This window comes from Marmota flaviventris, chromosome 3 (genome assembly GCF_047511675.1).
Source record: "Marmota flaviventris isolate mMarFla1 chromosome 3, mMarFla1.hap1, whole genome shotgun sequence".
NCBI lineage: Eukaryota > Metazoa > Chordata > Mammalia > Rodentia > Sciuridae > Marmota > Marmota flaviventris.
Window position 1 is genome coordinate 162952518 of NC_092500.1, and position 13562 is coordinate 162966079.

Genomic DNA, 13562 nt, shown 5'->3' on the forward strand with positions numbered 1-13562 from the left:
CCAGAGGCTCAGGAAGTCAGTAGGAGAGGTGGGGCACTGCGCCCAGAGGCCATGTGGGAGGGGGTGTGGGACAGCCTGCCCCAGGGCTGCTTCTGTGCCACAAGGACAGACAGCCAAGGTGCTGTAGAGACTAAGGGGCCTACGGCTGTCCACCCTCAAGCCTGACTTAGGCTAGCGGGTGAGGACGTGGAGAACACATTGGTTAAGAAAACCACAACACTCTTCATCACCAGCTCCTAGGCTCCCAGACAGGGGCTGTTCCCTCAAGGCCTGTGCGGGCAGTGGCCTCCGGGTGGCAGCAGAGACGCAGCTTTGCCTCACCTATGTTGATGAAGTCTGACCGATACTGACAAGTCATCCCAAATCCGAAGTCTCTCCAAAATCCAGTTTCCTTCTTTATGACCTACAAGGAGAGCACTGTCAGATACGGCCCAGAAAAACAGTCTTCACACGCTCCTGTGAGCAGTGCTGAAGAGGGAGCCCATCCCACCGCCCATAAACAGCCCCAGCCCCAGGGGAGACAGATGGGTCTGATCCTCACAGACAGGAATACAGTAAGCTCACCAGTTCCAAAAAAAACGGGGCCTTGTGATTTTTGGCACCTCTGGGTGGAATGTTTCTAGGGTGTAGGCATGAAAACACACACACACACACACACACACATACACACACACAGGCAGGAGAGCAAGTTTTTGAGCAGTGCCATGGAAAAGCCACCTACGTGTCTGGCCCCATCCCAGTGCCAGAGAGAAGTTGAGGCCTGGGCCTCTCACACAGGCCCCGGGCGGGGAGCCAGCAGAGGGCTCAGAAAGTTGAGAAAAGGGATGGAGAGAACAAGTCGGGATTCAGCCGTCCTGGCGCAGCCCACAAACACCACTCCCTCCGGGAATAAAAAGAAACTTCGCTCTGTTCCAGGCTCCCAGCTCCGAAACCTCTCTCTCGCTGAGGAAAAGGGCGCTCAGAGGCCAGGCCCTGCAGGAAGACGCTGCCCACTCATCCAGGCTGCTCCAGGAAGGCCACCCAGAGGTGCCAGCCTACAGGGCTGCCGAGAGGCCATCCAAGCTGCGACTGTCTAAAAAAAGTGAGACCTGGCTCTGCTCAGTCTCTTGCTTTGCAGTAAATATCCAGGAGATTTGCTGAGGCAGCAAAATGTTTTGAAAAATTTCTCTCTCTCTATATATATATATATAATTTTTTTGAGATCTTTTTTAGATTTGTTTTTAGTTGTAGATGGACACAATACCTTTATTTAATTTATTTATTATCTTTGTGTGGTACTGAGACTCGAACCCAGCACCTCACACATGCCAGGCAAGCGCTCAGTTGAGCCCCAGCCCCAGCCCCTGTTTTTGAGGCCTTCATAGTTGATTTTTATGATTTACTTTTGCAGGACACATAGGTACTTAAGAGGACAGCAGTCCCCTCCCCAAGCCCAAGAGGCAGCAGGTCCCCTTTTGGGACACGTGACTGTGTTGGCCACTAAATAGAAACAGTAAGTGAATGGGGAGGAGTGGCAGGGACTTGTCCCAACCTGACCACTGGACGGCCACCTCAGCTCAGGCAGCTTCCTTCATTTCTTGGGGCCTCTATTTTCTTTTCGATAAGATGACGGTGTTGAACTAATCACCCCTAAGGATTCTTCTAGCTCTCACATCCAAACCTGTATCTTATCACTGTTAGTCCATCTTCCAGAAGCTTCCCAGAGCCTAAATTATATTTGACAAATGGTTTTTAAAGGGATTCATCACATCTTAAAATTCTTTCCCTTGGAACCCATGAGACCATCTTATTTGTACGAGGACCCACCTGTAGGGGTCGTCCACTCCACTACGAACACGTCACAACTGCCTGAGGGAGAGGGGGACCTAGGGAGGTTCTTGGGCAAAAGCTGCCCCCGTTGGATGTTCTTCCAAACCACCTCAGGACCAAGGGCTGCCCTGAAACACCTCCAGACAACAAGGACATTTTATTAACATCAGCTGGAAAGATTTTTTTTTTTTTTTTGCAAGGCAGGAAATTCTGGAAAAATCTCCACTAGGTCATTTTTTAAAAACGGGATTTTGCTCCATCCCTGACACCCCAGGTAGAGATTTCTATTGCAGCTGACGGCTTCATGGCCCCTTTGCTGGCCAGGATGCAGACCGTCCTCTAAGTTTCTGGATAAAAGTGGAGTTGCAGAGAAGAGCCAGTGTCCACACTTCACACATTTGGCTGAGGTCTACGTGGGATTTAGAAGAAAACGCTCCCAATGGGGAAAGCCGTCAGAGTCCATGTAGTGCCCGACAAGGTGGAGCAAGGTGAAGGGCGCCCTTCACCTGGGGACAGCATGACGGGGACAAGCTGATTTACGACCAGACCAGGGGAGTGAGCTGTAGAAACAGTCATTGAGGTCGGCAAGCCACAGAAAGCCACCAAGTGAGGAGCTCAGTGAAATGCAGCCCTTTGTGGAAACCGACTTGGTTGTGCCCACAGCACATAATTCCAGGGCAAGATGGAGTTCACTCATTAGAGGTTCCCCCACCACAGCGGGCTGCGGCAGGGACTGGAAGGGAGCCCTCAAGAGCAGCCTGGTGGGAGGGAGCGAGTGCTCTCCAACACCAATTACACTCCCAGCAAAAACCCTGTAGTATCCCCCCAAAGCAATCAGAAGAGAATCCACGGGAAACCTCTGTCCCTCCACTACCTGGCCTCCCCTGCTTCCCCTCCACCTCTCCTCCCTTCTCCCCGGTACACAGTCCTGCTTCCTGCCCCACAAACATGGATGTCTCAGGCATCCAAGGCTTGGAAACTGCAGTCTTCAACCTGCTCACCCTGCCCTGCTCACCCCTGGGCTCTGCTCCTATCCCATTGCTCAGAGCGGCTGTCCTGACCCTCCTGACTAGTGGAACAGAATGGTGGTGCTTCTTACACCTGAGGAGCCATCATTTCTTATTAGGAAACCCAAGGTAGCATCAGATCTTTCTCCAGTACACCTGCCACCCCGTCACACTCCGTGTCGTCACCCTGGTTCATCTTCTCCATAACACGCCTGACTCTCTGAAATGGTCCGCTGTCACATTCATGCCTCCGTTTGCTGACAGTCGTCACCCACCACCATGGGTGAACCAAAGTCAGGGCCTTGGTCTCATTCAGGGCTATATCTCCAGCACCCAGACACTGTCCAGCACACAGCAGGCACTCCATAGATGCTCCCATGAGTAAGAGGGGCACAATCCTAGGGTAGAGACAGTTCCCAGCAGCCAGTGGAAACAGACACACTCCAGGTGGCAGATACTTGTCAGCAAGTGACTCAGCAAAGGCCTAGGAAGTCCAGTGGTGATGCCACAACCCTGTGACCCAATGGAATATTACTCGTCCATAAAGAATGAAGTTATGGCATTTGCCAGTAAATGGATGGAAATGGAGGCTACCATGCTAAGTGAAATAAGCCAATCCCCCCAAACCAAAGACCAAATATTCTCTTTGTTATTGCAGATGCTAACACACAATAAGGGGGTGGGAGGAGGGAAGAATATAAGTTTTCATTGGATTAAATAAAGGGAGGGGAGGAGGATGGGAATAGGAAAGACAGGAGAACGAATCAGACATAACTTTCCTAAGTTCATATATGAACACACCCCCAGTGAAACGCCACACCATGTCCAACCACAAGAATACTCCATGCATATATAATATGTCAAAATACATTCTACTGTCATGCATAACTAAAAAGAGGAAAATTAAAGAAAAAAAATCCTGTGATCAACAGATAAAAGTGTCTTCCCCCTCCTGGGACCCACAGCGGAGGGCTTGACTGACTTCTCAAAAACTCTCAGACATATGCATCGATGGTGTCTACTGCCCCGGGGGTGGTGGTGGGGAGAGACCCTAACAGTAAACTTCAAAAGAGAAGCCTTTCTTGCATTTCACCATCTGTCTACGCAGCCACCCTCGTTTAACAATGTCTCTCCACGGCTGGCCTCTCATCTCTCCCTGCAGTGCCACCTGTCCCCCCTGAGGGCAGGCTCAGCACCGCAGGCCAACACACCACGCCAGGACGTGGTCAGGCCTGCTCTCCCGCAGGAAGTTCCCAGAGCCGCTGCTCTGTGGGCGATCCACGTGACGGGGTGATTATTTTCTATTAGGACCCAAACACAAAGCAGAAATCAGCATCTCTCCCCAGGCTGGGGAAGGCGGGCGCCCCGCCCCGCAGCTGCATGGGCACCCGCTGGCAGGCAGCGCCTGTCTGGTTTACGGTGCCGCCTTGGACCTCTGCCCACGAAGCAATCTGGACCCAAACATAAAATAAATAACAGATACTCAGGCAGAGTAGCTCCTCCAAATCGAAGAGAGTCTCCCAAGAACCAAAGCTGGTCGCCCAGCCTGGCACTCACCAGGAATGCCTACGGCAGGATGATGGGCATGTGAACCGCTGGGCCCCACACCTGGAAGACCGCGTGCTTGCTGTCGCCATCTTAAGATCCCCAATGCCTTTGGACATGCTCCTGCATTTTCATTTTGCTGCTACTTAGGTAGCAGATTCTTCTCAGTGAGCATGAGACACCCTGAATGGCAGCGGCTTCTAGGACTGGGTTGGATACCCCACCACACATACCCCTTGTGCTGTGTATTCCTTATTATTTGGGGCTCAGGGATCAAATTGCAAAAGATTCCAGGAATGTCCTCGTTTTTGTGGCCTCTGTGTATGGAGGCGGAATGATGTGGCCAAGTTCACTTAGCCTGCGGTAGGCAAGCCCAGAGCAACGCTAGGATTGCTGGGACAATCCCAGTTCCATTGCTGGAGCAATAAGGTATTCTGGAGCCACCACTTTCAAAAAATTCACTTAAGAATGGGCTCCAGTGCCATCTCCTCCCAGGTTTGCACTAACTCCCATTTTCCCACAAGCCTTCTTTAATCAGCATCTGCCCTCCCCCAACCCCTCAAAGAGACTGCCTCTTCCAAGGCCACGTTCTGCCAAGGGATCACCCGGGTTCTCTCAGCTCAGGAACAGGGCTCTTTCCTCTCCTGAAGCACTTTGAGGCCAAAGGATGTGTGCCCTGCCAATGGCACCCTCAGCCCAGCGTGGCACTTGAGTTTCTGCTTTTGTCACTCAGCAGCTGTGGGAGTCTGAGCACGTGTCTTAAATTCCCTGAACCTCAAATTCCTCATCTGCAAAGTGAGAATAATCCTTCTAGAGCATCCCATGAGCTGATTTGGGCACAGCATGGACTTGTGAAATGGTGTCCGCTAATTATTTTTGTTAACTCTGTGAGTGTGTATTTCCCTAATAAATAAAAACACACTGCAAGGATGCACTCGATGTGCTGTGCTCAGCAGGCAATTTTTAAAAGCTAAAGTGTGGGTCTGCATAAAACACTGTTTGAAAGGAGTTAGAGAGGTAGGGGTGTAATCTGAGGGAGGGTGGGGATAGGAGCCAGCCTCCTTCCTGTGCTGAACAGAATGGTACAAAGTCCCTGCATTTAAAATTTGGGAGTGGCTGCACAGCGGGCAGAGAAGCTGCATCTGACACTGAGGACATGAGAAATGGTGAGCAGTTGTGCCATTGGCAGCGCGTCGGCCTGGGTGTTTCTCTTGCTGGTACCAAGTGCCTGATGGCAGGGTTACAGACACACTCTCTGTCATCAGGTTAGAGTCAGTTTGTGGAGGACAATTAATCCCAAGAGGGGGGTCAGTCTTGTAGTGTGCTAGAGCCACTAGGACCAGCTCCCAAGGACTGTGCCGTCCCTTTGCAGATCTCTGTTCATGCGACATCACATTGGTACCCTGAAATAGGCCGCAGTGGGAGTATTTACACATTGGAAATTGGCACACCCCATCATCAGGGCCTTTCCCCCCTTTCCCCCCCTTTTCAGAGAGTGGGTTGTTAAACATTTACCAGCACACCACTGGCTTCATGCCATGAAAGACTTTTTTTTTTTAAAGAAAAAAAAAATGGAATTAATCTGTGTTTTTGAAACACATCCCTGGCAGAGGGTGAAGAAAAGACTAGAGAGTAGGGGAGGGTCAGGATCTAAAGATAGAAGTGGTAGGAGGCTCCTGCAGGAACCTAGGAAAGAAGTAGCAAAGCTCGAGCCAGGAAAGTGGAATGTCTCAAGTGAACATTTATTTAAATGATAGTCATTCCTTTCTCAGCGAGGTGTTTCTACAGGAAAGCATCAGCCCGTTTCATCTCGCGGCCGAAAACTCAAAAAATTAAATATTGGTATAAAATCCTGTGATGTCACTTATTACTTATTCCTAATGGCCTGTGCTCAAAGGTGAAGAAACAAGTCGTCTGAGCACACATGCACCCTCATACATTCAGTTCCTTGCTTTTATCTGCAAGCAAAATAGAAAACGACAGTGGCAACAGTCATGAGGAGTAATAACTGACACATTGACAAACGAGGTCATATTTTCAGGGCTGCTGGGAAAGGTTGACTTGTGTGCATAAGTAACTTTCATTACAGCTGCATTCTGGACCTATGTCCCCCCTGGCCTGTGATACCGAGGTATTCCAGGGAAGGCTATCAAGATTTGTTAATGGATGTGCAACCACTTCTTCCTAGACTGAGCCAAAACGTCCCCTCAGGAGGAGGTCTTTCCTAATTTATCTATCTCCAGTCATTATTTTTTATTTTATACCTCCTCACCACCCACACACTCCATCTCCATTATATTGATTTCCCCCAATTTGATGTTTGCCTTGGGGATTTTTGTCAGCAGCCTACTGCTTTCACACTTTGGCTCTTATCCTGAACCTCAGCAAATCCATTTCCAATGCACTGGAGGAAGGAAATCCTGGCCTGAGGCTCAGCTCTGACACTAGAGGCTGGGCAATCTTGGATCAGTCATTCCACCTCTGCAGGAGGAGCCGGGCGAGATCTCTCACAAACACTTAGGAATACAGGGACCTGCTGCAGTCCTTCTGACTCACCTGGGCCAAGCCCTTGGGCAGCAGCAGGTACTTAAGACATGGCATGTCCAGTAAAGAAGGTGACTTAATTTTTATTTTGGTGGATGGGGAACTTTTGGAGTGTCCTGTTTCCTCAGATTAAATAATCACAAATATTAAACTCCAAAATAGCAGAGTCATGTGCTCTGGGAGAGGTCAAAATGTTTCTGTAATTAAATGTCAAAGGCTTCAGGATATTTCAGCCCTTCTAGCGGTGGACTCAGGAAATCTGAGCTGTTTCTGTCTTGACCACTGCGTCTGAGGTTCTGGGAGACCAGCTTAACTGTGCTGACTGTAACATCGCTCTGTACCTGCTTCTCTGTTGGAATAATAATACAAGGATAAAACCTTTAAATTGCAAAATGAGCAGAACTCCTTTGCAAGCAAATAAGGTCTTTAAGAGTTTGACCTAACGAATTAATCACATTTGAAACTAAAGGAACTTTTATTCTGATTGGCTGAAATAAAATAAACTCTGTGCCCTACTTTTCCCTTAAACCTTATTAGAAGGTTAAAACTCTTCAGGACAGAAAATGAGAAGTTTGTCTTGATGGGGGGAGATTTCACTTGTAAGCAAATGAGAACTGGCTCTTGGGGAGTAAAAATGTATAGTTTGTTTGTATAAAGCATGGTTAAAGGTACTCTACATCAACAGACATACAATGGTGCTAAAGTTTCATGGGGCACTCTCTCTCTTCGTGTGTCTCCTGGCTTGAACCCACGGAAACCACACTAGGACATGGGTGAGAAATCTGTGTCTAGCCTGAAGATCCTCAAAGCTGCCACATTTTGGAAATGATCATACCATCAGCTGCCAGAGGTTAACCGGGGAGGGAGGGAGGGAGGGTGGGTGCAGGGCACAGGATGGGCCTGGAGACAATAGATTTGCTACTTGCAGAAACTAAACACAGAGGTAGTCCTCAAAAGAATTTCACCGCACGCATGTTTTCTATGGAAATTCATTCACTTGCCCTTGCATAGGGGCAGGAGAGACTCTGTCACGTTCATGAACCAGATTTCCTTCCTTCCCCCTCAAGGTTACTCAATGGGAAGAAACTTGCTTTGTCCCAACAGGAGGCGGATCTACATAGGGCAAGGGAGAACAGTACATCCCCTGGTCGGAGCACCCCAAAGATTCAGCCCCAACTAAAATGCAGCTGAGGACAAGATATCTCACCTCTCTGAAGGGAGGATGAGCAACAGTACAAAAGCCACCCCCTCCACCTCTTTTAGTAGGTTCAATACCAGAGCCAATACTAGTCCAAAAACATGAAATGGAAGATTCTAGAAATAAATATGTTTATTATAGCATATTGTCATAATTATTCTATTACTAATTAATTAATCTCTTACTATGATTTATAAATTAAACTTTATCATAGGTGTGTATATATAGGGGAAAACAGTCTGTGTAGGATCTGGTACTACCCATGGTTTCAGGCATCCATTGGGGGTTTTGGAACATGTCCCATGGATCAGAGGAGACTAAAGCAACAGGAAATGCATTCTTGGAGGGGCAGCCTAGGCTCAGTGGAGATCTTCTTCCTGTTTGCCCCCTGCCCCCACCCCATGCCTGTGCTGCTTTTCTGCTGAAGGGACCAGCAGTCTGTCATGACATCTGGCTTCGAGAGTCACTGGCCCATCACCTGTGTAGCCACGATCTTAGCAGAGAGGTCTCTCCACTCCTCCTTCAAAAGCCACCTTGCCAATGACACCTCTGATGCCAATGTCCACCCAGGCCTGCTGATATGTGGGAACTGTCCTGCCATGAGGAAGATCCAGGACTGGGGACCTGGCTCAGCCCTCGTTCCCCAACGGCTAGCCCTGTGCCCCGTGGTGAGCCGCCTCTTTCCAGTGTCTGTTTTCCACCTGACCAATGGAAACATTAATCTCACCTTTGTCATGTGGCAGGATTTTATAATAATACAGAGAAAGTATGCTTCAGTCACCACGCAATAACACTCGTGCCCCAAAATCATAGAAGAAAACTATGAAGGTGTGAAATTACCCTCCTGTAAGGTACCGTTCCTATTTATTTTCCACTTTTAAATACTGCAAACACTTTCAATCAACAAGGCGCTGGGAGCAAAGGCCAGAACATCTGCTCAACTTAAAAACTACTGAGGGAATCCATCCACAGATCCCCACTAGCCTTTCCTCACGGTCAGGCACCCCTGGTAATGAAAGCCACAAAGCAGCCGCACAAAGGGATCCGCGGGGTAATTACTCACCAGCTGCTGTTCCAGGGGAGGGACCGCATCGTGATGGCCGTAGATTATGCCAGGATTGTACTGGCTGAAAAGGACTGGGTAAAATACCTTCTTCCCTGCAAACCAGAAAACAAGCATTTGCTTAAAGGGACAGATTCATTGACATTCAGCCTCTGGGACATCCTGGATATCTGCACCCACTTTTCTTTTTTCTCTTCTCTCAACTTTAAATAGATCTGACAAGCACAGCCCCAGGTAGACCTGTCAATCAGATGCTCAAACATTTCTGCCCTCCCAGAGCAGGGATAATGTTCAAGATCTCCATAGTCTGTGGCTCTAGCACTGGGTACCCACCAAGGAGGTGGGTATGGAAGAAGAGTCCTGGTTCCCCTGCTTGGCAAATATTAACCCTTTGATGGCTGGATCCAGGGCAGTCTCAAGGGTTGCCAGGGAGCCTGAGTGACAGGGCAGCAGCGGGTAGAGAGCTCAGAGTAGTTGCTCTTTACCAAAGTATAGGAAATACAGGAAATCTTCCCCAAAGTAGGAAGAGTTTCTATATTTTAACAACTAATATGCCATGCCAATAATTCTTAGCTGATTATCATTCCTGCCCAAGCAAAGTCTATTGAAATAATTTTCATAATGTGGGTTCCTTCTGCTCACAGCCCCCTCCCCTGGCCTTGGTATCTGCCCACAGATGCCCTTTTCCCTTTGGATTGGAACAGTCCCTGTCCTCCTCATCACACCTTCCCCTGTGATGGCCACTAAGGCTGACCTCCCAGTAGAACATGGATACGGGGTTACACAAACCAACTCTGGACTGAGTCCCAGAATTATGGTGTCTGCCAGGCCTGCCTTGTGGCACCCAAGAAGAGACCAAACCAGATGACTGTCCCTTTCTGTGTCCCTGGGGTAAAATGAGCCTGGTGAGGCAGGACATCAGAGTGAACTGCAGAGCATGACACCTGGGGGAGAGGGCCACACCTGGCTGTGTGTTCAGCCTGCACGTGTTGAGGAATTCAGAGGTGAAGTAGATGTCCACGTCACAGAAGAACAGCAGGACATTGCTTCCCTTCCAGAAGCGGGCTCCCACATCCAGTCCCTTTCCCCGGGAAAACTCGCCATTCAGCTGGATGAAGGTGAAGTTCCTGAAGTTGGCGGCTCTAGACGGGAAGATGAAGAGACAATCAGGGACAGACGTTCCCACGCCCAGTTTCTTCCCAGGCTGACAGAATTCCCAGGGGAAAAAACATGGCCAGGACCATCCACCTCTTGCCCTGTTTCTTCTGTAACCCGAAGGGTGCAGGGAGGGACCACCCAGGCAGGTACAGACTCAGTGGAACCCTTGGGATGGAGAGGACCAAGAACACATAGCAAACTTTTGACTTGATTTTTTTCCTCCTCTTGTGTGTCTGGCAATTTCCCCACGTTGAAAACTGTGCTGTCATCACTACTGACGATTTTTTTTTGTGAAGGAGAAAGCCTGAACCAGCAAAACTACAAACACACCCCATGGGAAATCTCCATGCTTCCTCAGTCACCCAAATGAATCTACTGAGCCGAGGAAATTAAATTACCATGGAATGGGCCCCTCCTGGCATCTTCTCATCTGCATTTAAATCCAGGAGCTAGGCAAAAAAAAATATTCTTGATGTGTATCTGTCCCCAAACGGACTGAAACTTGGATTCCTTCCCCACCCTCAGGTAAAGCAGTAGAGGATGGCGGAAAACAATCCCAGCTTGGAGCCAGAAGACTGGGACGGCCTCAGACCTCCGGCACATGAGCTCTGAGAGGCAGGCAAGCCCATTAATCTTCCTGAACCTCGGTTGCCTCATCTGCAAAGTGGGAATAATAACACCTCCCTTGACTGTCTCACAGAGTTATTAGTTATCAGATAAATTAGTTATCAGACAGCACAAGGCACTCTGGAAGCAGCGCTGTCATTAGCTCCCGAGGATTCCCAGGCCCCGGGTGGGGAAGTCAAGATGGTTCTTCAGTTTGCTGTTCTTATCCAGGCACAGGAGAACCTTTGGAAGAGGCATATGTCGAGCAAAACAGAATTCACCATTCAGCGTAAAGCAGGACAGGGACTGCCTCCCTCCAGGAAGGAGGGGCCCACCTTCCAGTTCCTGTGTGTGCAGGGCCTGGCATTTGGCGGGTCCCCCTCTTCTTGCCAACACCACCCTTCTTTCATAGTGGATTCCCCTTCCCCAACTCCTCACCCTCCCTCCCAGGCCCACCATTCCCCAATTTCTCTCTAATCTTGACAGAGTTAAAAGGTAGGGAAGCCAAGTTCCATTTTTTTAAAAAAGTCTCTATTCGAAGTCACTCTCTTGGTTAAAGGTCAACACAAATACAGAGTCATAAGCGCTTCCGATGCTAAGTTGTACTCATATCTGGTCATCTTATCAGTGAAACCAGTTGTGCTTTTCCTTCTTGGAGTTACCATCTTCTTTCAGATCTGAGCGGGGCTTGGATTTTTATCTGAGGAATCTGTGGGCCCAGCCTTGTCTGAGTCTGATGCCAGACAGGGCATTTCAGATTGAGATCAGGGCAGAAGGCCTCATGGTGGAAAAAGCCCTCCTCTGTGAGTCAGGAAACCTGGAGCCGTGCCTGGTTCCCACCTGACGTTCAACAGACATCTGTGAATAAACGTGTGGGTATATAAATGGTTCTGAGCCCTGATCTGCCTCTAATTTATTAAAGGCCAGTCACTTCGTCTTTCTTTCCTCAGTTTCCTTATAACAAAATCCAGCAGGTGCAGAGCTGCAAGGTCCCTTTAGCCTCCAAGTTTTCTTTTTCCTTAATTCTGCATTCAATTCAGCCCTGCTCTACATTTGAGGGACTCTCCTCCTCTTAGAACTTTATATGTAACCTTTGATCTGGATACGGGACCTCAGTCCATATTTTCTGTGAGTAGCACCGTAGTTGGGCTCCACAGCCTTCTCAGTATTAGGTCTAGCACTGTTAAGGACAGAGCCACATCCCTGTCTCCAAACACACACGGGTGATGTGAAGGTCTGGCAGCCAGCTTCATGTCTGCTGGGGTTTCTACAGCCCTAGCTTCCAGAAGTCAGCACAACCAACTTCCGGGGAAGACTGGATTTTCATCTGTTCATCTAAGAGAGTGTCCAGCCTGGGGCCTGTCTTGCTTTAGCATCCTGTAATAGGTCTTTTTTTTTTTTTTCATTTGTTTCTAAGTTTATGCTCTTTGGAACTTCTGCTCCCTTAATGTCAGGGAGGTCTGGTAGCTAATCTGCAGAGCAGAGAACACTGACATTTTCAAACACAATGAATGAGCTCATAATTCAAATACCTCCTCCAGGAGCATTTATAGAATCTATCACAAGAGATTTCAAATACAAAGAATGCATTTTATTTGAATGATAGCAAGCAACTTTTGCAAAGGCAAGAGGCATGTTGCTCCTTCATATGCTGCATTAGCCCCGTGTGGAGGCGCACACCTGTAATCCCAGCGACTTGAGAAGCTAAGGTAGGAGGATCGCAAGTTCGAGGCCAGCCTTAGCAACTCAGTGAGGCCCTAAACAACTTATTGAGACCCTGTCTCAGAATAAAACAAATAAATAAATGAAAGGGTTGTGATTATAGCTTAGTGGCAAAGCTAAGCTATGGGTTCAGCCTGGGTTCAATCCCTGATATCAACCAATCAATCAATAAATAATTTTTATCAGTTAATCAATCAATAAATAAGCTGCATTAAAAGAACCACAGCATCAGGATTTCCCTCCCTAAACAGTCTACAGTCCATGTGTACCGATGTGTCACATATTTGGGGGAAGTTAAATCACATTAAACAATGAAGACGACAAGGCAGCATTTGAAAATGAGCTCACAGTGCTAAAGATACAACCGGCCCGTGGGTGACAGAGAGGCAAATGAACAGTGGACGGCTGAGTGCCACCAAGTTCAAACAGAGACTGGTGACCTGGTGTATATGCTCACCCAACCCATAAATTAATATGGCTTCTTCTGCACAAAAGTTCCCCAAACTCTGGCTCGAGCTGCTGCTAATAAACGCTGCTCTCTACTCTCTGCTCCATGGAATAGAACCTGGACTTGTAGGACAATCACAATCACAGTGACTGGGAAAGGGGAGGGAGAATTCATGGCACCTAAGATTTGAATGACCTTAATTTGGAAGAACTTTTTTTTTCTTTTTTTTTTAACATCAACCTCTGTGCTTCAATCTACTGCTTCCAGAGAAAGAGAATTCAGGGAAGTGGGTGCTGGGGAGCACTTGCTCTGGCCCAACCAAAAGGCACTTTGCTTCCTTTCTGTCCAGTCCATCTCTCTATGAGGATGAGACAACCCGTGTTATTTTCGTGGCACGGCCCATTCCGAATGTGCATTTTAATCCACTCTCTGGAGCACACATGGCTGCAGCTCCCTCCATCA

At 48.4% G+C, this 13562-nt stretch overlaps 1 protein-coding gene across 1 annotated transcript in view; it reads right to left on the minus strand.

The window, feature by feature from the left end:
* The window catches only part of Csgalnact1 (chondroitin sulfate N-acetylgalactosaminyltransferase 1), a 313956-nt gene that overhangs the window by 4646 nt on the left and 295748 nt on the right, over positions 1–13562 (minus strand). Inside the window, exons 7-9 of the mRNA XM_027927004.3 lie at positions 10130–10308; positions 9167–9261; positions 322–403 (exon numbers count right to left, since the gene is read on the minus strand). Coding sequence (XP_027782805.1) covers positions 322–403; positions 9167–9261; positions 10130–10308 — 356 coding nt within the window. The remainder of the gene's footprint in view (positions 1–321; positions 404–9166; positions 9262–10129; positions 10309–13562) is intronic.